The sequence below is a fragment of the Leopardus geoffroyi genome, chromosome C3 (genome assembly GCF_018350155.1).
Source record: "Leopardus geoffroyi isolate Oge1 chromosome C3, O.geoffroyi_Oge1_pat1.0, whole genome shotgun sequence".
NCBI lineage: Eukaryota > Metazoa > Chordata > Mammalia > Carnivora > Felidae > Leopardus > Leopardus geoffroyi.
This window is the reverse complement of record NC_059338.1, coordinates 39,769,558-39,794,682: the sequence shown is the minus strand read 5'-3', so window position 1 is coordinate 39,794,682 and position 25,125 is coordinate 39,769,558. Positions and strand designations below refer to the sequence as shown.

At 41.4% G+C, this 25,125-nt stretch overlaps 1 protein-coding gene across 1 annotated transcript in view; it reads left to right on the top strand.

Annotated features, from left to right (window-relative positions):
• The window catches only part of LOC123586568 (collagen alpha-1(I) chain-like), a 90,078-nt gene that overhangs the window by 12,636 nt on the left and 52,317 nt on the right, over positions 1 to 25,125 (top strand). The window contains exon 4 of the mRNA XM_045455803.1: positions 5,474 to 5,661. Coding sequence (XP_045311759.1) covers positions 5,474 to 5,544 — 71 coding nt within the window. The 3' untranslated portion in view covers positions 5,545 to 5,661. The remainder of the gene's footprint in view (positions 1 to 5,473; positions 5,662 to 25,125) is intronic.

Below are 25,125 nucleotides of genomic sequence, written 5' to 3'. Positions count from 1 at the left end.
AGCTGGACCGCGGGGCTGAGTTTGAATTGAGATTCAGACAAATTGGGCTCGTTCTCTATAGTCTTGGTTAAAGAAAATTTACACAGCACGAAGGAAATGAGCAAAAGAATGGTTCGGATTCTCTTCTGTGGACCCTAGCATACCTTTTCTTTTGTGCTGGCCCCACAACTCCCGTGAAACAGCATCTTTCCCTGCCCTGGGGGCCTCTTCTGGTTTTGCACTTTTATAGGAATTCATTGCTTTGTTTGTATCACTCTTTGGACCAAAAAAGCCGATCAAAGTCCATACTCTTAAGTTCACTTTGGCTCCAATCCCTGCTGTTTTGTCTGTCCCACCCCTTTCTGTGTATCACACTGTTTATCTCCACAACCAGATCTCAGAATCCCCAGCAGAAAATCACATAGTTTGTATCTGCCATTAACCAGCTTCCCCAACCACCCCATGCCCTAATCAGAGGCCTGCCGATAGTTGCTGCTCAGGGGTTTGGGTAAGAATAAGATCGGAAAGAAATGGAATATATTTCCAGCTTCACACGGTTTCCTTCAATCTTATCAGTTTGTAATTATATATTTACTTATCTTTTTACGTATTGACTGCTCTGCCTTCCCTCCAGCAAGAAGCCTCATAAAGGCTGGAAAATGTGTCTGCTTTGTTGACCAAGGTATGCCTGATGCTGGCCAGAGTAAACATATTTAATGAATCTCTGTGGAATATAGGAGTGACTATAGAGAAGAAGGAGCTTATTCAGGGTGGATTTTCACTTACCCTTAAGAAGTGAAATGAAAGCAAACTTTGGTGGTTTTGTTTAACTGTGGGCAAATTGGTATGGACTGAGAAATTCAATTAACTGTATTCATCAATTTTTGTTTCTGGGCTAGAATCGTCAGACTGAGACCCGGAATTCTTGATTCCCTTTTGTGGCATTAAAACAACAACAACAACAACAACAAAAAAAAAACAAAACAAAAAACCCAACCCAAACCTTGGCATATTACACCACCCAGATTTTTTTTCTTTGTCTCAAAGAAGGCTAAGCTGAACACTAGATTCCTTACCCAGTGCAACAATCAAAAACTCCTAAAACCTCAGCTGCCTTGGATGATGTCACAAAACCCTCAAGAATGCTCACTGCTGAGTTGGGCACAGGCCCAGCAAACACAATTCTTTCTGCCAGTTATTCAGGGTCTTTGACAGATTAGGTGGTCTTTCTTATTCTTTCTTCTTCCTCTTCCCTCCTCCTCCTCCTCCTCCTCCTCCTCCTCTTTCTTCTTCTTCTTTTTCAACCTCTGAAAAGGCAGCTCAGTTTACCTCTAAGCAAGACATTAGCTCTGACTGCCCCCAAATAACATTTTAATTGGAATCTCAGTCCAAACAAATGCCCAGCTTCTTTATTAACCCCAACAGTGTAATTTTTCAACCTCAGACTGATTCAGGGGGAAACTGTCTCACTCAAACTGCCATGCAATGGAACATGGCAGTTTTCCTCAACCAGTCTCTCTTCTGACCTTGATTTGAACCTTAATCTCTTCTACCCGTGTTTTCTTTATTAGCTGCTCATAGCTGTGGCACAAGACTAATTTTCCTGTTTTTAGACTACCAGTTTACAGAGGTATTTCACTCCCTCTTTGACTCCCAAAAGTAACCAAGATTTCACGGACCTCGTTGGGAAAGGGAAGGTAATACCCATTCTTCACATTTCTTTTTAGGTTTTGTAATTTACCATAGCTGCTTTGCAAAATGTGCTGTAGAATTTTAGATTGTACTTTTGAGGCACAAAGTTTAGGTACAAAGAAATCATACACTTAATTGTCAGAAAAAACTAAAAAAAAAAAAAAAAAAAACCCTTCTAAATGATTACAAAAGACTTTTCATCAATAGACAGGTCCACGCTCATAAAGTGAAAACTAAGGCTATTACCCGAGTAATTTAGGCAAACACAATATGTTTTTTTTTTATTAGAAATCTCTAATCTTTTGGGGGAGATACAAATTATCCAGATAATTGCTTCAATTCCTTCATTTTTATGCTGAAATATAATCAATGAGTAATGACAGAGAAAATAATTTTTTCTCAATTATATACGTCTGCATTTTTTGACGTTGGTAAAATGATCCAAATTAAAAAGAAAAAAAAAAGCACCCTTTTCAATAACAATCGAAAAAAAAACGTGTTTATTTGGAGTATACCTTAATATAGCAGAACTATGTAGGTAGAAAAACAGTGCTTATGATCGTGTGCTCAATTAGATTTATTATAGGTTTTTGTACTTTTTGGCATTAGCATGAAAGCATATTGGTTATTAGTTTTTATAACCTAATTGGAGGCTTTGTATCTAGTTACCCCTCTGTTCTCAGCTTCATACAATAGTTTGTTGATTGCAAAAATTACATTTCTGTGACTTTAAAGTCCTAGAACTAGGTCTGCTACTGCAAGTTGGGGATTCAGCCTGGTGTTTGGAGGGCAGGGACCATGTGCCCTCTGGGTGTGAGGGGGTAGGCAGCTGGGAACAATTGTCTGTCCCCCGCGGTGTTCAGTGGCATTAGCAGCACGTTGGCATGATAAACTTTGCCTTCATTTCACTGGCTCAAACAATTAGTGGGATTGAATCAGAGTTCTCCCAGATCATAGTTTATTATATGTTATTAAATTCCATTATTCAAGAAGTTGCCGCTCTGATTATAAAACTTCCCAGCATATCCTGCAAAGCCCTCATCTCCATCCCTGGCGCATTTCCTTTTACATTTATCTTTTGCTTCTCTGATAGACAAGCTTTTTTTTTCTCTCTCTCTCTCTTTCTTTTTCTTTCCCCTTGGTACTTATTTAAAGAGCTAAGAGCTAATTTGAAAATACATCTACGAAAGGACAACAAAAATGAGATGTGAAAAAAAATGGGTGAAGATTCTTAATTAGTCCATTATTTGACACGCACGATTTAACATGGTATGCTTAGCATTGTGCATTCCCCAAAAGAACAAGGCTCTTTTTTTTTTTTTTATCCCAATCTTTAACTCCCTCTCATTCATTATATCCCTTCTTGTCACTTTCCATTAGCTGATCATGACATCCTTTGCTGGAAGGGCGAGCAAGCAGATTACTTCCAAACTGGTGTAAGTGACACTCAAAAGACTGGCCTAAAGGGGGTTCTGTGATAGCAACAAGCTCTTCAGCCCCTGGAGTTGGAGAATGTCATTTCAATAATATATTGGAGTCCATTGTCACATCCTTTCTGTAGCAACTTGGCAACTCCCCAGAAGTGGCAGGAATGGTTCTTCTACCGTGATAGAATCTAATGTTACCACTGTTGCTGATGATAGAAATAATAATAATAATAATAAATTATTATTATGAAGAATTATTTATAAGTATATAAATAATAAAAATCATTATTATTACTATTTACTTAGCCAGTCTAACCCTTCATCTTGCATTTTGCATTTTACAGATGAGGAAACTGAGGATCAAAGTAGCTAAATAAATTGTCCATGGTCCCACAGCTGATAAGTAGCAGAGCTGGGATTTTAATTGTGAGGTCTGATAGACTCCAGGCTATACCTCTTACTGTTAGAGCAGGTTACACATAACACACCAACTTTTAGGAAACGTCACCATGTCTCCCTAAGTCTAAAAGAGTAAAGAGATGATCAACAGAGCATTCATTTTAACGCAACTGAAAAATAACCTGTCACCAGGCACTTTCGAATGAGGGTGGAGAGGACTGAATGAAGCAGCCAGGGATGAAGCACACATGCGCAAATGGTGCTGACTAAGAAGAAAAGGGAAAGTCTGAGGCTCTGATCAGGTCAGCCCTGGAGATGCAAACTGTTCCCAGCGCATCTTCCCTGCCCCCAACAAGCCCTCTCTTACCCTCAAAATCCCGACCCTGGGAATCATCCTCAGCCTTGGAAGGGCACCGGCCCAGGAAGAGCTGAATGGTTGCAGATAACAAGTCACAATGGACTCTGATCCGAAGAGCACTGGGACCAGTCCCGGCTGTCGCTCATGCCTCATACCGGCGTCCAGCCTTCTACGCTCCTCTGTTCCTGAGAAAACATGTTTCCTTCATTCACCAAATTTTAGCCTCTTTCCTTCATTAAGCATGTTTTATCTTCTTTTCCCACCAATCTTTGAAATATTTTCATTATAAAATAGAGAATAGGGAAATACAGGTCAATACATTAAATAAAAGTTACCTGTTTTTCTACTAGCAGGAGAAAATTGGTAGTCCTATGGTGTATGTCTGTTTTGTTTAAGATATTTATTTATTTATTCATTCATTCATTCATTCATTCATTCATTTATATGTATATAGTAGGCAGTAAAACAGGGCAGACTGAAATCGGACCACCCATCTTGAAATGTAGACACTGCCACCAGCCGTGTGACCTAACCTCTCTGGACCCTAGTTTTCTCGTATGTCAAGTACCTCCCTCAAAAAGCTGTTGTGACAATGATCTGATGTGTGTGAAGTAGCTGGACCATGGCGAATCACTTCCTGCATCTAGTTGCGGTTACATACACGTTCGTCAATGTTCTTGCTCTGTTTCTGACCATGCTCCAGCCTCCTTGATTCCAAGCCTGTAGCTAACTTCATCCTCAGCCACGATTCTGTCCCTTTTCAGTCCGTTTGGTGTGATCAGCTTCCCCCTTACACCTCACCAGCGATTTTCCCGGTCTCAGTTCCTGTCCGTTTAACCCCAACTCTGAAGTAGGCATCACCAGCCTCTTTTCCCCACTATGTGATGGACGCATTTCTGCCTGGGTGCCCTGCTTGCTCTGCCCGAAACCGAGGCAAAGCCTGAGCTCAGCCTTCCTTGTTCCCATCTGGTTGGAAATCCTTGAAGTGAGTGCAGATGGAGGCAATATCACGAGTTTGTGATCATAAAGACAGCGGCAACATCAACCCACAATCTGGGGGCCTCTGGAATGTCATTGAAAAACTAGCATCCAGACGTATAGACATACGCAATGCCAAAGCAAGTGTATTTGTAATCATTTTAAATGTAAAAACTCATTTTAAATGTAAATGTAAAAAACAATCATTTTAAATGTGAAAAAGAAGGTAATTATGAATGATTTTTTTCATCTTCCCTTTAAAAGCCCTCTGTTGTCAAGGCCACCTTCTCAATGATCTTTGTACTTCTGAGAAGGGGGAAAATATGGGTGTATGTATGTATGTATGTATATTTTAGCTGGGGGGAGGGGAAGTAGTGCATGTGCTGGGAGAGCGGTCGGCTGGTGGCAGGAATGGGGAAGAGAGAATTATATTTAATGAAACTGGGAGTTCACATGGACCTTTCAGACTTAAAAAAAAGTGTTGATTTTTACATGCCAAAGTCTTGAAAGGGGCTCGACGGCTCACGGCTTTGGTATATTTTTCCAGACGGCAGATGCCATTTTGTGTTTTGCATACACTGACTAAATTTGCTTGCTCTTTGTACGTATTTCAGAGGCAACCATTCTTTGCTTTCAATAGGACAGAAGAGCTCCTTGGCACTGGAACCCTCCTGGTCCGGTGAGGGAGGGATGAGGGTCGCTTGTGTATGAGGATACACGGCCATCATCCAAGACTTCCCAGTTCAGGTGGAAGGAAGAGGTTGGACCAGAACTTGGGATCCGAGTTGCCCAAAGGATGGTTCGGACTGTGTGAGTGAGTCACAGAAGGTAAGCTATGCTCAAGAACTTTCAAAAGTTATTTTTCCAGTTTGTCCATTCTTATCTCCATGGAGGACAAATAGGTTCGTTACGCTTTTATTCCAACTCCTCTACGTCTTGCAATTGCTAGTTGTGCGATCCTGTAATTTAATAACTCTGTGCTTCAGTTTCTGCAAAAAAAAAAAAATTAGGATGATAATAATAAATAACTCATCTCTTAGGATTGTTGTGAAGATTCCATGAGTTGATCTGCGTAAAGGTTTCTGAACCGTGTCTGGCATATAGCAAGTGTTCAAGAAATGTTGATAAATATTGTTGTTATGATTCATTTCTGTGGAAGTTTGCATTTTTGCCTTTATTTTCTGATGATTGACCTGTCCAGTTCCCATGGCCATTATGCTAATTCTTTGGGTTGGTTTTATGGAAATAGACTGGTAACAGAGTGGTTAAGCTATTGACTTTGCCGTCGAACAGAATCAAGTTGAAGTTCTTGAAATAACAATCAATAGCTGTATCTCCTCAAGAAGTGACTTAATTTCTCCAGGCCTCAGTTTCTTCATCTATAAAATAGGGATGACAATAATCATACCTGCTTCATAACGTGACAGTGGTTGAACATTATCTGGCAAAGATGTAAAAGCATGTTGGTATTGTTATTATTTTTGCTGCCCCAAATATACCGAATAGCTCACTTATAGTCAAAAGTGCCTCTAGGAGCTTGTTAGGACTCCAGGGCTCTAGCTTCATGGCAGCTACCTCACCAGAAAAGAGAGCAAACACAGAAATAGAAAGATGCTGTGAGGCCACGACTTCACTGGGACTCTTTGCCAAATAATGACACAGATTTGAGAATCGAGTCTTGCTCAACATGGATTCCAACTGAAGTTAGAAAACTCCAATTTCTGAGCAGACCAATCCCAACTCATTACATTGCGGGGTATTCCAAAGGACGGGAACTATTGGGATAGGAACCACAGCCTTATTTTTCTGTCCTAAACCCCCCACCCCCACCCCCGGCCCACATAAAGCACAGAGCCAGGTAGATTGTAAGGAAGCATTAGTGACCCGTGCTGGTTACCTTTCATGGAGGCGTCTGGCTTTTGCCACATTATAAATATTTACGTTTCCCATTTTCGAAAATGTTTGTTTATTTCTTCCTTAAAGCTGCAAATGGATAAAAGTTGCATCTGTGACTGCAAGAAACCCCTCTAGAGTCGTGTTATTGAAAACAGTTATTGAAAACCATCTAGATCACACATGCCACTTTCCTCCAGCAGTGACAGGTAGTCTCCATTAATAACTGAATAAAGAGAAAAACAAAGCTTTTACCCTGAAGCTAGTACAAAACCTGAAACAACCCGGAGAACATGGAACAAGGAAGTCTGAAAAGCATCACCAAACTCGCAGATACTTCGTTGGCTCTGTGAGGGTTTTTTGACCGCCCCTTCCTGCCGCTGCTGCGTCACTTCCCACAGTGAGGATAAGAGGGGACTTGAGTTGGGAGAAAAGGCACAGGAATGACTTCCTTTCTCAATTCAGACAAGACAGCAGCTCCACTTTTTGTTCCTGACCTTACGCTTAGAAATTTCTCAGAGAGTGGAATGCCACGATTCGATTCGTTACCATTAATGGGAAAATAAGAGGGGAAGGTAAGAGCAAACAAAAGACAAAAGAAAGTGCATGTCAAAAGAAAAAGAGAAGTTGGAAAGAGCACAAAGCTATATTGTTAACAAGGGGGAAAGAAAGTACAAAGCAGCAAACAAACGAAAGAAACGTCCCAGTCCTGTGCCAGAGGTGGCTAACTGGCCAATGAAGATTCATCCTCCCCTTCTGCCAGGTAGAGGTATTTCTGGGATGTCAGCAGGAGACTACATTTCCCAGCCTCTCTTGTGGTGATGTGGGACCATGTGACCAGTTCTTATCAGGGGAGTATGAGCTGAAATTCAAGAGATATGTGTCACATGGAGGTTCAGTGAAGACTGTGATAGTTTCTCCGTTCTGTCTCTGTCTCTCTGTCTCTGTCCCTCTCTGTCTCTCCATCTTCTGGCTAGATAATGCCAGGGCGGTCTTGATGTCCCCCATGCCTGGAGCCATTACAGGGAAGGAATATGGATTCCTGAATCACTGCTTAGAGAAGAGCAGCCCAGAACAGCTGCCCAACCGGGAATATCCACATTGGACTTTTTTGCGAGTGAGACATAAATGTCCATATGTGAAGCCGCTGAGCTTTTAGGGATTGTTTGTTATACCAGCAATCATTACTTACCTTGACTAATACAGAAATTGCTACCAGAAGGGAGCTCTAGAAGCAGTTGCCTTTTCTTCTCGCCTTTGCTTAAAAACCAGTTAATTATTTCCTGATATCCTCTTTTTCTTCTATTATGTTGTCAACAGCAGCCAATAACAGCCAACGCGTGCTATTTTTCACCTACGAGCTCCAGAGTCACATGGTCTGACTTCCAAGTTACGAAAAGCAGCAGTTTTGCCCGGTATTTTTCCACTGCATGATATGGATCTGCAGCCATCCAGACTAATATATCTGCTTCTGGCACCTTGACCGCAAAGTCAACGCCACATATATTAGGGTCTTGTTACAGGACACCAGATCGGGTACTGAAGAGAATAGTCAAGTTTATTCAGGAAAATAGAAGTCTCTTGCGGCAGATGCAATGAACTGTGTTCACCAAATGATTTCTTTTCCCCGGGCACAGGGGAAGACCACAATCCCCTCTCCTTTGCAAGTTAATTGGGGCCAGAGGACCAGTTCTTTGTAAGGGAGTGTATGCAGAAGTACTGTGCCTCCTTTGGTCCACGGAGTTAAGAGTGTGTGTACGTTTCCCCTGTTTCTGTCTCCTCTTCTTCCATAGGGATCTTGCAGGACATGTGTTCCGGATGGTGTGGCTACAGGATAGAAGCCACTCAGCCTGCAACGTGAACAAGAAATAACCTGTATTTTGTCATATTCTCCATACCTACCGCATTCTGCCTGTACTCAGAGTGTTTCATCAGGGAGGAATTCAGTGCAAGGAATTCGAGGACACCAAAACCAGAATCACTGGGAGAGCCAGGGAATGAAGGGAAATCTGAAGTGAAGGCACCACCAGGACGTCAGCTTGCCACTGATGATCTCAGCTCCCTGCAGCACTGATGGGGGCGAGGCCTAGGAAGAAGCCCTGAAGCTGACACGGAGCCCCCCCCCCCCACTGTGTCTGCAGTCTGTTAGTGCCCACACACCTGCTTGTAGCTACAGATAGAGAAAAATGGCTTTTGCCTCCCGCCTCCAATGACTGCAAGAGCATCTCTCAGTGGGAGGTAGTACCGAAAACCCTACTGCCAAAGGAGCCTGGGGATGTCATCACCAGGCTTTCAGCCGTTATGGCACAGAGGACAGGGGTGGTGCCTCCTGAGTCTCAACAAAAAGTGTCAGGCACAAATGCTCCTCGTCCTTCCCATAAGAAATCCAAATGGTCATCCCTCCATAACCCATTTTCTCTTGACTCTTGAGGGCAGATCTTACTCCATTCTTTATCCCCCGATGCCAGACAAGACCAAACAAAAAAACTGTTCTGAAGTGATTTGGATGGAATGACAACAGAATGAGTAGCAAATCAGAAAGTTGTCTCCGTGTATTTAAGTTAGGTTTCAAGGTCTCGTGTCCATGGAATCTGATGATTCTCCCTAATGACTGCCCTAGTTTCTTCCCTGGCTTAAGCTCTTTCCCCTCCTAGTCTGCTCAGAGTGAAGAGCTTCTTGTTCAACAAGTGACCTTAAGCTTGAGCTCTGGATCCTGTCCACATAGCCAAAAAGAGGAGGCTTTGATAATGGGTCTGGTAGAGGCTGTCTATATTCTCTCTCTCTCTCTCTCACACACACACACACACACACACACACACACACACACACACACGTTTTAAACTGAAGTATCAAGTTGGTTGTGCAGAGTTAGTCCAAGTATTTCCATATTTTATTCATTTGGTCTGAACATGACCTTTGTGCTCTGGCAGAGCTAGAACATCTTTGGGAAGGTGAGGTTTATGAGTTCATATTGGGGCAGGGTGGGGAGTATTCTGTAAGTGAGGAGAGGGTGGGGTAGACTCGGGTGTTAGCCCGAGAAAAAGATACGCAGGAAAGGGAAGGCCAGACCTTGATGTGGTTTTACCTAGAAAGGCACCAAGTTAAAACTCTGTGGAAGATTAAAGACATCCTCTTAATATTTTCATTTTCCTCATCAAAAAAGGGTAAGACTATTGTGCCTATGGTAAAAATAATAGTAGAATGACTCAGACTTATTTACAACCATCAAAGAAATGGAAGATATGGATCATGTCACTAATTAATCTTTTTATCATTATGGAGTGGTGACTGTATCTAGCTGAAGCGTTGTGTGCATAATAGCACAATTATGGGGGATGTGATGATGTAATAGCGGCTAGTGCCCAGTATTTAGCCTCTCTTTTCCATTCCCACCCACCATGATCTCTGGCTATATTTAGTTGTTTTACACAGTGTACCTGGAGCAAAGTCTATTTTACAAAATTAAAAGAATGGAGAGAAGAGATAGAGTCTTCACAGAAAAACCAGGCTCCACAAAATCTGTTTCCCTTGGTTACTCATGTTCCTTCTTGGTTAATATATTTTCTTCTACTTTGCACCCAGAATCATGGATGGAACACAATCATGAGTTTATTTTGTGTAAAGGGAAGTAGAGCATTGAGCAATCATCTAATGAATGCAGTCAAGATGGTTAGTGAATCTGGAAAATTCCACTCTCAAAAAAAAAAAATTACTTTCTCTACTCTGTAGCAGATTTCCTCTTGGCCTTAATTATCCACAGAGTTGTCCAATTTTCTGATAGTCTTTACCATTGTTGACATCACCTTAATAATTTATTTAATGGATTTATTTGGGTTCATTTGGGAACCCTTTATTCTAAGTGGCTGCTTTTATAAATCATTCAATAAGCATTGAACACGATTCCAGTTATCTGTTGCTGTGTCATAAACTACCCCCAAACCTGGTGACTTAAGGAGACACTTCATTATTATCATTCTTGATTCTTACGGTTGATGGGCTCCGCCGAGCAGCTCTTGCTTGAGTCCCTCATATGGATGAAGTCTGATGGTAGCTGAGGCTGGAGTCAGCTAACTGTTTCCTTATTCATGTCTGGCTTCGGGCTCCTCGGGAATCTTTTTTTGCTCCCCATAGTTAGCTTGGGTTTCCTCAGAGCCTGTTGGTCTCTTGGTAATCAGCCTTCTTACGTGACCAGCTTCCTCACGTGCAAGTGTTCTCAAATCCAGGTACAAGTTGCAAAGCCTCTTGAGACCTAGCTTTGGAAGTCACGCGGGTGACTTCTACTTTCTGCTTGTTGAAGCAGTCACCAGCCATCCCAGATTCTAAGAGATGGAGAAATGGGGTCCACTCACAGTAGGGGAATGGCGTGTGCATTCAAAGAAGGAAAGAATTGATGGCGGTCATCTTAATGACAAGCTACTACAATTATCTACTATGCAGCAGGTGCTATGATGGATACTGGAGAAATGTGTTGAGCTAAACAGGCACAGCCTCTGCCCTTGTGGAGATTCAAATCCATCTTAACTTTAGGTTGACTTGACAGTTTCCACAATCCACTGCTGAGCAGTGCCAAGTGTATTTGGCTATTAAACTGGTAAGCACTAATAGGATAATTTGTGGCCTGGTCATTAGCTGACTTTCTCAATAACCAAACTGAATGGAATTTGTGATTGTCTTATCCATTGCTTGGTGATCAATTTGATGAGCTGATTGATCCATGCATTCTTTTTTTTTATTAAAAAAAAATTTTTTTAATGTTTATTTATTTTTGAGAGACAGAGAGAGACAGAGTGTGAGTGGGGGAGGGGCAGAGAGAGCTAGAAAGACACAGAATCTGAAGAGGCTCCAGGCTCTGAGCCATCAGCACAGAGCCCGACGCAGGGCTCAAACTCACAAGCTGTGAGATCATGACCCGAGCTGAAGTCGGATGCTCAACTGACTGAGCCACCCAGGTGCCCTGATCCATGCATTCTTTAAGGCATCATCTGAGCAAAGTTGGGATATCATCCGGTGCTTAACACATTGAGTTCCTGCTGTGCACAGAGGCTGAAACTAACTTTTAAAACTTGTGATAGGGAATGCATAAGATACTGAAAAGCCAGACTTTGCTCCCGGTAGAGCTTCCATTCCTTTTGGAAGTTCGATCGGGAGCAGGTGGAGCAACTCCTGACAATTACAAAGCAAGATGTGGGACCCAGAAAACGCAGGAGAAACTAGACAGGTGGTATCTTTCCACTTCCCTCCTGACGATCTTCTTTTGGAGAGACAGAGAATTGATTATTTCCCTCAGCTTTCTTCTGTTTGGTGTCCTTAAAGGAAGGTGATCTAGGTTTGTTAAGTAAAAGGAGATTTCAGGACAGGAATGTTGACAGAAGAATTGGCGGTGTTCAGCAATTCTCAGGTCTTATCGTTTTTGGCATAGTTTATGGCCATTTCGCGGTAACAGCTCTGAGGGGCTGGGGGAGGGGGCTCATGATGACACAAGAGATCCCTTGACATTTTGGAAACAAAGGTCAGAGCCTGAAAAGGTCCCAGAGCAGGAAGAATTCCTGTCCACACTTGTGAAGTTCTCTCCCATAAAGCTGGTATCATGTTGTGGCCTTCTTATGTTATGTCTGTGTATCTATGTTATCTCACATAGTACGGAAGGACTATATAGGGAATATTTTAAGTAAAACAACAACAATATAATACATGCTTTGCCTTCCTTACCTAGATGCTTCAAGCAAAGCTAAATTTTGGCTTAATCGTCACATAACAAGGTTCCTCTATCAACCCATTAACTTTAACTTTGTAATTCATACTTTATCAGTGTGGATACTTTTCTCACACTAGTGAATCTTGTGTCCCCTGGGTATAATTTGCTAAGTTAAACTTCTTTCCATTTCTCATACCAATTTATTCATCTATCTGAAATGTCTGTCCCTACTTCTCTGGAAATTCATAATAAATTTTAATTATATCCTTCTCTTTATTCGGTCAGTGCATACTTATTTGAAGTGTTTTTGGGTTACGTTGTTATTTGGTGTCTGCTGATACATATATCACTTTACAAATTTTCATGGGCACCTGATTAGCCCAACTTCTTATCAGGTGGTAAACTGAATGGCAGGAGTTTCCCTATACACACAAACATAGATATACATATGGATGGTATATGTATGCATACATACATACACAAGAGACATCTCCTGACAGCTAATTTATGTGCTTCATTCTCCACTTTACTTTTGTCAAAACCAAACAGGCTACGGAGCACCGGAGGGTTGGGGGGGAGGTCTTGGTTGGTTAAGCAGCTGATTTTGGCTCAGGTCATGCATCTCGTGGTGTGTGAGTTTGAGCCCAGCATCGGGTTCTCTGCTATCCGATCTGCTCTCAGCCCACTTTGGATCCTCTGTCCCCCTCTCTCTCTGCCCCTCCCTTGCTCTCTGTCTCCGTCTCTCTCTCTGTCTCAAAAATAAACATTAAATTAAAGACAACAAAAACAACAAAAAGAAACGGACTATTTTGTAATTACCTGATGAGCTGGATCAATACATATGTCTCGTGGATTATTCTGATTTTGTAATCACTTTTACTGCATATTCCCAAGGATGAAAATAATCTAAATTATTGCTCATCTTTTCCTCTGGGAACATTGTTTTTCATGAATTCATGATAAACATAAGTACCTGAGCTGTGTCAGTACCTGTGATTGTTTGTGGCAAAAGTGATTTTTTTCTTGAATTATAGAAGTCTTACTCCTCAACTTGAGGCTACCAAGCCTTTGAAGTTCCATGTCAACCTTGTGGGAGTTTATCAAGTTTTTTTTTTTTTAATTGGTCTTGAGGGGGTCGTGAACATGACTTGGAGGATGTAAGCTCTTCCTCTATAATGTCTAGCTATCGTCCTGCTCTGACTTCCCCAATGAATATACAATGTAAGTAGAAACTTGGTCTTGGCCTGAGGAAAAATCTCCTACTGTGTGTGGTCCCCACTCTTTCTCTTTCTAACCAGTTGGCTCTCCCTAAGACCTTTTTATATACCAAGTTTGGTGCTGCTATGGCATATTCAGTACATAAGGGGCATCCCAACTTGTCTGATTTTAGGGCCACCAGGAACCGTTTTCTATCTTTCAAATATCATAAATTATTTTGACATTCCTGATATTACATTAACGTGAAATAAAGCTTTGTTCTCATAATTATGCATATACTTAAAATGCAAATCCTGCTGGAAGCATTAATCTAATGATGGGTCCTCATTCATATAAGATGATAATGACTGATGGCAGATCTTTTTTCGAAAATGGATTTTGATTAGGGCGAGGTGGTGATTGAGTTTGGGACAGTGGTGGGTCACTATATTCTTCTTAAAGCAGTGTGTTCAGAAGTAGAATATCCAGGCCCCGTGGAGAATCCCAAGTGATCCTGTCATGTGCAGAAGGAAGATATTAAATCTTCTATTCACTTTATTTTTAAAACTCCATCTTAGGTAAAGAGTTTTTGAGATATATAATATATATTTGGGGGATATATACATAATATATATTTAAGTAAGCTCTAGGCTCAAGGTGGGGTTGAATTCATGACCCTGAGATCCACTGATGCCCTACCAACTGAGCCAGCCAGGTGCCCCAGGGTGTGTGTATTTTTGATGCACACGATCCAGTAATATGCATGGAACTTGTAAGGAAAAGTACACAAATTGGATATGTCTCAAATATTCTTATCGATAGAACTATGCGACCTAAAAGTTTAGCAACTAGTGCTTACGCAGGGTAAATGTGGATAAAGTTTTCACGATGCTACATGGAGGAACAGGAAATAGCTACAGAACAAGTGTTTGCAACCTTAGAATCCTGACTGCAGTTATTACTGGCTTCAGTTATTTGATCAATAGGGAGTTTACTAACTCTCAACCTGACGCCAGACAGTCCCTTTTAAGATGTCAAGAAATTGCTCAATTTTAGGATGTTGACCAAAGAAAGTAGATTTTGATCATGCTTTCCCCCCTCCCCCCACCCCTATTTGTTTTCTCAAGGGTCTCAAGGGAACAGAAAGTTTTGAGAGAGTTTACAGTTTGTGCAAGATGACTCGTTGAGTAAAGAGGTCCAAAGGTTATTATCTGCAGAACAAATAAAGCCTGGGCAAAGGTAACTGTAACGAATGTCTCCCACCTTGTCCCTTCAGCCCGTCTAAGGGGATATTTGCGCCAACGATTGCATAACCGAGAACCTAATCTATGCGTGTCAAATGGAGAGGAGGAACATTTTAGACTCCTACTGGTTAAAAATAGTCACTGACTTTTATTCTTCTTAGTTTGACAGGCAATTGAACGTGGTGTCTATGCAAAAATCATATGAAAAGTCTATTTGTTGATGAGAGTGTTTCTAAATAGCCAGGTGTTGCTTGTCAGTGTCAGAGTAGCTGAATTAGAATTTTTTTCTCCTTCTCCCAACATAGACACAACACAACTCTTTACAAATACTAAAATAAGTTTACCAATTCCTGGCTAATCTGGACCTTTCTGTTGGTGGTGATTAATGATGTCAAGGACGATTGGATTGTTCTTGTGAGTACTCCATAGTAATTACAAGTATTCAGACTGGACAAACATACAGTGTGGGGATCAGCGAGTCTTTGAGAAGATAATATCCAGGGGCGCCTGGGTGGCGCAGTCGGTTAAGCGTCCAACTTCAGCCAGGTCACGATCTCGTGGTCCGTGAGTTCGAGCCCCGCGTCAGGCTCTGGGCTGATGGCTCGGAGCCTGGAGCCTGTTTCCGATTCTGTGTCTCCTTCTCTCTCTGCCCCTCCCCCGTTCATGCTCTGTCTCTCTCTGTCCAAAAAATAAAATAAACGTTGAAAAAAAAAATTAAAAAAAAAAAAAAAAGAAGATAATATCCAATCCATAAATGTTGATGGGAAAGTGGGAGGTGACTGAGCGGTTGAGGTTAAGAGCTTACTATTGGAGGGGAAAAAAAGAACAATGCCCTGGGTCTCAGAGATTCATACTGACCACATATTTACTGAATCATTTCTCTTTATTTTGACTCCTTTTTTGCTGTTGCTTTTGTTGAAACTTGATGTCTGTAAAGCCAATTAAAGAGGCATTTTATATAGGACAGTCATGCATTGTTGATAATGAATGAGCCAGAAGCCAGTTATGGAAGCCAAGTAAATTAAAGAGTTGACCTCTAATTTTTTTAAAGTTATTAAAAAATTTTTTTCAATGTTTATTTTTGAGAGAGAGAGAGAGAGAGAGAGAGTGCATATGAGTAGGGGAGGGGCAGAGAGAGAGGGAGACACAGAATCCGAAGCAGGCTCCAGGCTCTGAGCTGTCATTGCAGAGTCTGAGGCCGCCTCAAACCCACAAACCACGAGATTGTGACCTGAGCCAAAGTCAGGTGTGTAACTGACTGAGCCACCCAGGTGCCCCGACCTCTAGTTCTAAAATTAGGTACTGGAGAAGTTTATAAACTTTCTCCAAGTATGTTTATTATCCAAGAATTATTTTCTCAGAGAAATATTTTTTTAAGTTTATTTATTTTTTTTTGAGACTGAGAGAGAACATAAGCAGGGGAGGGGCAGAGAGAGTGGGAGAGAGAATCCCAAGCATCTATATGCTGTCAACAGAGCCGGATGTGGGGCTTGATCTCACGAACTATGAGATCATGACCTGAGCCAAAATGAAGAGTCAGACACTTAATCGACTGAGTCACCTAGGCACCCCTCAAAGAAATATTTAAGAAAGAGTTTAAACATGAAGAACAAAGCAATCAGAGTGAGATCCTCTGCCTAATTTTTAGATGGCTAAAGAAATCCTAATTGATTTGATGTATTGTATGAAATCCACACAGAATTGTCTCTGTCCATGTGAGTATGTATGGATACACAGGTAATCAAAACTAGTTGGCAACTAGATTATCTGAGTTTATGAGCATAATTGTTTTAAAGGAAAAACCCCACAATTTTCCTGTATGGAAAAGACAAATTCCAATTTCTAAGCCTAAGCCCTGCTATGACCTATGGCTTGGAATTTCACTCATGACCAGCTATGCAAGTGGAAAAACTAATTATAGTATAAGTTTAGCTTAGACATTTGGAAATACTTCTACAGACGGAGACACTGAGCTGAGTTGTAAACAGGTTGGTAGCTTCAAGACTCTTTCAAAGTCCAGAGTAGACAATTATCTTTCTGAGTCTGAAAATTTGATCTCTGGAGGGTCCATCAAACTCTAGGGTTTTTTAGGCCATCCAGCCAGGGCTTAGAACATTGAGTGTGTGAATTGTCTGTTCTGCCTTTAAAAGGAGCTACTTTTTTTTTTTTAGTATTAAATATTTTTATTAAAGTTTACTTATTTATTTTGAGGAAGGTGGCAAAGAGAGAGGGAGAGAGAGAGAATCCCTAGCAGGTTCTTCACTGTTAGTGCAGAGCCCAATGTGGGGCTCGAACTCATGAACCATGAGATCATGCTCTGAGCCAAAACCAGAGTCCGACACTGAACCGACTGAGCCACCCAGGCGCTCCTTTCCTATGTTTGTTTATTTATTTTTGAGAGAGATAGAGATAGAGATAGAGATAAGGAGATAGAGAGTGCACACGCAGATGTGAGCAGGGGAGGGGCAGAGAGAGAGGGAGAGAGAGAGAATCCCAAGTAGGGTCCGCACTGTCATTGCTCAAACTCAGGAACCATGAGATCGTGACCTGAGCGGAAACCAAGAGTCGGACGCTTAACCGACTGAGCCACCCAGGTGCCCCCAAAGGAGCTACTTTCTGAGGAGTGTTGGTGACCGTGGAGACATGTGAACATTGAGGGATAATGGGAGCCTCATGACTAGAAGTGTCAGAACAGTTTGTGATTGAAACATGGGCTTCGAAACCTGCAGAGCCCATTAAATCAGTCAATCAATAATAATAAAAACAATAATTATGAACCCAAGAACGTTAAGGCATTTGGTGAAGAAGATGACAGAATGGAAGAGAAAAAAAAAGAGAGAGAGAGAGCCAGAAGGACAGAGTTGAGAGAGCCAGAGCCCGAGCGCGCAGGAGGCACACGGCTGGCGGGCTGTAGGTGCAGAGGGCCTGGTTTTCCAATCTGGCGCTGGGCTTGATGAGTCTGTTTATTCAGCTATGGTATCAGACGTTCCCTTTTCCTGCCCGAAGAAGTCCCCTTTGAAGAACTGCTCTGCTGGGGAGTAGTTTCCCCTTGGACGGGTTACTCCTGTTTGCAGACCTAAAGGAAAAGACCTGGAAAGGCCACAAGAATGTTCTTTAAAGCGATATTCCAGCTCCACGTGAGGGGAGGATGAATAGCAGCGAAAGATTTATTTCCCGGTTGAGGTATTTTTTTCCCCTCTCAAGTGAATTTAGCACTGAACAAAGGTGTCACATGAATGCGACGGGGGTCAGCTGTACTCGGGCACCTCCAGGTCTGTGGAGTGGGGTGGGAGAGCAGGAGCATGTCGAGCTTCTGTAGGCCTGGAGAGAGCGAGGGCACACCTGCGAGAGTCGGGGGGAATTCAGTAGGGCCTGCGGCCCAGCCTGGAAAGTCAGCATCCACAGAGGGCTCCACAGTGGTGACTTATCAGGGGACCGGCCTCCGCTTCCACAGCGAAGCAGCCGAGAGAACTTTAGTGAATCGGACGACAACATTTCATAACCAAATCGGGGGATTCGGAGGTTGAAATTTTTACTTTGGGGCTTTAAATATTAATTTCTTACAGTTCAGTGGCACTTTTTACTTTTCAAAGAAGTTTTTCATCTAGCCCTCATGTTAACCCTGTGAAATAGCCAGGGTAGGTGTCAGTATCCTGAAGTTTGCTCTTTGGAAGAGGATGTGGCCAAAGAAAGACATATCGTTACCTAGCTCATCACTGGCAGGGGCAGGACGGCCACCCAGGTCTCTTGACTCCTGGACCAGGTCTCTCTTTTCTCTGTGTTCTTGCGACCTATACAAAGTGATGATGGGAGTTTCAGAAAAAAAGGAAGGTGACATTCTCCATCTCCTCCCAGGCATGTAGAAAGTTACTGTGACTTTGAAGCCACTGCTTTGCTGTGTCCAAATTCTCTCTCCGGGACTGGCCTTAGGGAGGAGATTCAAAGTGAAACCTTCAGAGGGGGAAGTCTCATATTCTAGTCACTGTGGCTGCCCATGCCTCTGGTGGATTTGTTCAATCTTTGCCTGTACCACATAAAACAGGAGCTCTCCAGAATGAAAGGGGTTCTTTGTTCCATCTCTGAGATGAACCCTTTGAGTAAGAGATGCCACTTCCCGGTGAGGTCTGGCTTTCCAGGAGCGGGGACGGGACCCACACGCTCCCCTTGATTCCTGGCTGATCCTCAATGACTCACGGTGACTCTGGGACCTGGAAGTGAGGTTCACGCAGAAGGGAGCCTGGAGCAGTACAGATGCTCCACAGGGAAACTCAATGAGGTCTTACTTAAGTGCTGCCTTTTCGACTTGGCCAACACAGAGCCTTGTATTTTATCTACTTCCGGATGTTTGCCTCCTTTCTACATGTAGATCTGCGGTCGCCCAACCTTCAGCCGTATCTTCGCGTTAGTTGCATCCTCTAAGACTAGTTTAAAATTTCTGATGAATGAACCGGAAGCCATTTTCAGCCGAGCACTTATTCCAGTGCCCCTCCACCTGTGGTTCAAATCCGAATCACCCAGGGCAACAGGCATGCGTACTTGGAAATGAGTCTCGAGATGCATCTCGTGTGCACCAAACTTTGAGAATCATTGCTTTGTCCCCTTTCTCCTTAGCTTCCAGAGCCCTTGGTGACTGCATGATGCTACCGGCACAAAGACAATCTCAGATTTGTGTGATGGTTCCTGATTCACAAGGCTTATTTTGCGGGGTTTGTCTAATTTAATCCTAATGTCGTGGGGGTGAACTTAATAACAGCCCTATGACGTGGATCCTTTTGTCCGCTCACTTTACAGATGAGGAGCCAGAGGAGTGAGGGGGTTTGGATCACGCAGCTAGTTCCTTGGCAGAGCCTGTGTTCGTCCCAAGTCTTGTGATGCCACGTGCCCTGTTCTTTCCCCCACAACCCCTGTGGCTCTATACCTTTGTGGACATTGCTGTTCTTTGTGTGGAAAGTGTTGTTCTCGATAAAACTTGCCGTCCACGTAGCTGGGGACAACTTACCGTGATACCTATGAAGCCAGGGGAAGCTAACACCATGTGTATTCCTAATGAAGCCTATGGTGGGATAAGTGGCTAAGACTGATAAGGAAGTATCCTTTCATGCAAATATTAGGGTGTAACATTGTCGTTCAGTGTCAAATTGGAAAAGCAGAACTGGGACCTAGTGAGAGATGAGGGTCCTTCCAGAGAAGGACAGGCTGGTGACCTGTGATTAAATTATATTCTCCTGACTTCATTTAGCCAGGAATGGAGACAGGGTGGGAAGCAGGCTGAGCGGGGACTCTAGATCACAGAGCAGGTGACCTAGAGTCCCCGGGATGGTCAGGCCAGCTCTCCTGGGGTTGGCCGTTTTAGATATCTGTGAGGTTCATGGCTAGGGCCACACAAGACGACGAGGAAGTGGTGTGGGTGTGTAGAATGCCACGAAGGCGAGCGGGTCTCATCTCATTTCATTCGAAAGGTTCCGAACGCTCCAAAGTTCAAGATAGTGTGTAGCCATGATTTCAATGGCAATGTAATGGTTGCTAGAGTATTCTGAACAAAATTTTCTGGGAGGGGGGGGGCTCTTTACTCTTTGATTAGTTGCAACATACTGACAGCCATCAGAAACTGAGACTTGTCAACTGAAAGAAAAGGTGGGTCTGAAACTTCTGCTAGAGCCCAGTTCTCTCCCACTTAGCTGGGGAAGGACCTCTTCTTTAATCATGGAGTAACAGATGATTGATATGACTGTACCCTGATTAGAAAAGGTTTCATTTTACTTGTGCATGGTACATGGAATTAGTTAAGGGTTGCATAGGAAAAGAAGTGATGGACTATTGTTCACATTAAATTATAATGACAGCCTTCCTAACCACTGTGTATTTATTATGTAAGAAAAGAAAATGTCTAGTAAAATTCTGTATAGGTTAATAACACCTTCATAATATACTCCTTCTTTTCTATTGACTTGAATAGCCCTCCTACTGACTTTTAATGGATTATTAGAGTTAATTACATCAATTGCAATATAATTGATTCTTAAATACTATGTAGAAACCTCATACAATTATGGAAAAACAAAAGTTATCTAGACATCTCAGATCAAAAAAGATTTGGAATTCCTGCACATTTAATTTCTGATAATCACTAGTCAGTTTGGACATTAAGATTGCATGGTGTCCTGTTTTCTCTTTGCTAGGTTTTGACAGAATTGATAGTTTTACAACATTTAACTCAATACGCATGGAAATATAAGATTAAAGCTGTGAATGCAATTTTTTTTTCTAAAAAAGAGATCACTTCATGGCTTAAAAGCTGAAATGTGTTACCTGCCTAACACTGACAGAAACAAACTCAAGTGAAAATCAAAAGTGGATTTGATGTTGAGTTTTAGAAATCTCTTCTCCACAGGTGTAAAGATACCTGTGGGTCTTAGGGTTTGTCACCCGAGGGCTTTAAAATATGACAAGAGGATGATTTGTGCCTAAAGGGGCCAAAAAAATTCCTTGCATTTCATTACCTGGTCACGGGCTATGTGTTCTAATGTCAAAACCACTGGTTGAAAAGTGAAGCATCTCTAATATCTGTTATTTGATGTCATACACATCAAAAGATATTCCTATAATAGGTGGTATGAATGCAACCTTTTCATTTTTAACTGATTTGGGGAAGCTAGTTTGTGGGTATTGACACAGTTATCAGTGTGAGTTTTCTAAAAGAGTCTGCTGCTTCACTGACATGGATTTCTAGATCATTCTAAAACGGTTGACAAGGAAACGTGCAGTGGGTAGGTCCCTGGAACGGGAATCAGCAAACCTGATGTTTTCTGTTGCTACTTAGCTCGATGATTTAACCTGAATAGGTCTTCATGTTCTCTTCCATAAAATGAGGGGGAGAGCCTCTAAGCTTTCCTTACTGCGAATCTCCTGCCCTCGAACTCTCGTAATCTTATTTTCTATTTGATTCTTAATATGACCTACCATATCAATATGTATGTTGTGCATATCGATGTGCCTTATATGTATATGGCCATATGTCTCATCTGGTTAACTAGATTATAAATTTCCAAGGACAGAGACCATGCCACAAGTTACCTCTGTAGGTTCATAATATACACTATGGTATCCTAGTACAGAATGGCTACTGTTTGGTTGGCTGAGCAGCCAATCAAAAGGACATATTTCCATTTACCTCCCTGCAAGTCTTTGATATAACAAGAATAATGGCAAAATATCCCACCTATGTCTTATGATAGTCTAGCTTTTCAAAGTATTGTAAAATATTTTGTTTCATGAAACTTTGTGCTCTAAATCAGATGCACTTATGATGTAAAATTCCATTCAGTTTTTTAAATCAATTACCAGGCAATCCCGGTAATAGACCTTGAGCAGTCTATTCTAAAGTTCATCCGGAAGAGCAACCACGTAACGATAGCCATGGAAAACAAACAAACAGTTAAAATGAGTGAAGACTTACCCTAGTGGTAGTGGCAGTGGTCAAAAGAACCACTCATCTTAAGCAGTAAACAATTGTGATACCATTACCGCACAAGCACAGCAATAGAGAAATCAAATAATGAAAAAAGATCGCAGTCCAGAAACAGAGCTAAGACTACAGGGGAATTTAACAGATAACATGGAGGCCTTTCGAATCAGTGGCTGAAAAGCGGACTGCTCAGTAAATGGCATTGGGACAGCCGGCTCTCCATCTGGACTCATACCATACACAAAAGTAAATTCCAGATGGAATAAAGCTCTAAACATAAAAATCAAATCTATACAAGTATTGGAAGAAAATATGAACGAAATCATTTTTTTAAAAATAATCTTGGATTAGAAATTCTTTGTAAAAACGAGATGGGAGGGAAATCCAGAGATCATTAAGGAAAACCCGAGTTTGTAAAAAAAAAAAAAAAAAAAAACATTATAAAGAAAGTTAAAAGGGAAATGACAGGTTGGGACAAAATATTTGAATTACACATTACAGAATAAAGGATGTTCGGTCCATTATTTAAAGAGTGCTCCCAAGTTAATGAGAAAAATATAAATAATGTACTTGAAAATGGCAAAAGATATAAAATAAGCAATTCTCAGGAGAAATTGCCAATGGCTAACAAATAGCTGAAAAATATGTTTGATCTCATTAGTTTTAAAGAAATGTACAGTGAAGAACACGAGCTGCCATTTTTTTACCCATCAGATTGGCAAAAAACTAAGGGAGCTGATTTGATGTATCAGTTAAAATGAATGAACCTACTGTATAGACCGTCAAGAATAGATGTCAGTAATATATTGCTAAATGAAAGAAGCAAGTTGTAGGACATCATACATTATATCACGTCACTTTCATAATACTTTTTAAAAAGCAAACATGAATGAAATTTCTTAATTATTTATGCATTACAAAGACACAACATTGTCTTGTATCGTCGTTATCTCTCGGAGTGGCTCCAGCAAGTATAAGTATACAGCTCTAATCTTTGGATTACTTTCCTGCTGGAAAACGTTCTTTTATTATGCTTTATTTAACACCCATCAAGCTGAGTAACTGATCTTTAGGAGACAGTGTTACAAGTCATTAGTTCAGGGGTGTAATTGAATTGAGTATTATATTAATATAGTGCAGTATTTTATGGAATTTCAGTCAGCTCCGATTAAATTCTTCAAATCAATCCTGTTGAATTGGGTTATTCAAAGAGGGTTCTGGCCCTAACTCATGGCTGTGGTAGGATCTTGTCAGGACTCCTTCAGTCTTTAGGTTCTCAGGTTTTGTGCAAGGGCTGAGGTAGAACTGCCTCCTCCATCAGCTGTGATATCATTCTAAATGACATCCAAGGACACTCCCCACCTGCCCCAGGAACACTCAGTTAACTAAATCACAACACCACGGAACCCAGGCCATCAGCGGGGTTGGAGCATGTCAATGTCAATAAAGTCTTGTGATTAGTTTGAACTTGCTTCCAAGTTGTTTGTTAGCAAGGAGTTAACAAGTTCAGACCTTTGGTCGTCTGGGTCTTTAAGGAGAGCTTTTTTCCCCATTCCAATGACTTCCTGTTCGTGGGAAAATGAGAGGAAATGAACCTCTAACAGAAGGATGGACCCACCCTTTTCCAGTCGTGTGGCTTAATTTGTCAGGTGTAATATTGGCACCTGGTGGCTTGTATTGGCTTCCTGCCCACCCTTGCTGGGGAAGTATCCACATACTTGCAATAGGCGGTAGAAGACTTCAAAGCCATTTGTAAGAGAAAGGATATTGTCATTAAAGAACTCAATGGTGAATACTCCCATTTAGTGATGTCAAGATAAAAGGAAAATTTTAAAAACACATTATCTAGAATTTTTTTTTTCTGATGTATCATAGGACCTGTTTAAACAAAGTAATGTGGTTGGTTTAATAACAATATATTTTCAAGGATATATATTTATTGACTGGGTGTTTAGTTTTCCTGTTTTTGAGAAATTAGCAGAGGTCTCAATTATTTATAAGAAGATAATGAATTGCTTCTTTCTGGATATAATTCTCTTTGCTCAAATTCACCTTTAAATAGGTACTCTCTTTGTGTCTACTAATGGAATCGTTTCCTTTGAATCAAAAGGGAACACTACAATAATATCAAGTGGATCTGATAAATGAAAAAGGATGATATGGGTTTTCAGAATTCATCAGGAATTTTGGATGGGCACAGCTGGTTCAGTTCCATACCTCTCAATTTTCAGCTAGAAATAATTACTGCCTTTTGAACAATGGTATAGTTAATTGTCCAGCAATTCAAGGTAAATTTGTCTATGAATGAGGATTAACCAGACTATAATCAGTGGCCATTAAACCATAATGAATTCTACATAACAATGGAACTTATTTTAGTTTTTTAAAATTAATGTGAACTACATTGGCTTAGTAGATCTAAAACTCTCATGGCAGAGTCAGCATTCAGGGATATGGAGAACAAGAATGATTAATCTCCCTAAAGCATATGTTCGTGTCTATCGCTTGTAAACCTTAATCGGTTAATTGTCATCAAATGATTAACAAGTTTTTATTAAGTTTGTATTGGTCCAACACAGTATCACAAAGTTTTATAAGCCATCGATTGAACAGGTATTTGTCGAATGTCTATTCTATCGAAGAGTGTAGAGTTGGATTTACCCTGGCAGAGACAGAAGACTGCTATAGGGGGAACACCGAGGGTACGTTAGGGTCCCTCAACCCGAGGAGCTGGTGGCAATTTCCACAGATCGTTCCCTCTTTTACGGTCTACCTGGCCGGCAATCCTGAGACACACG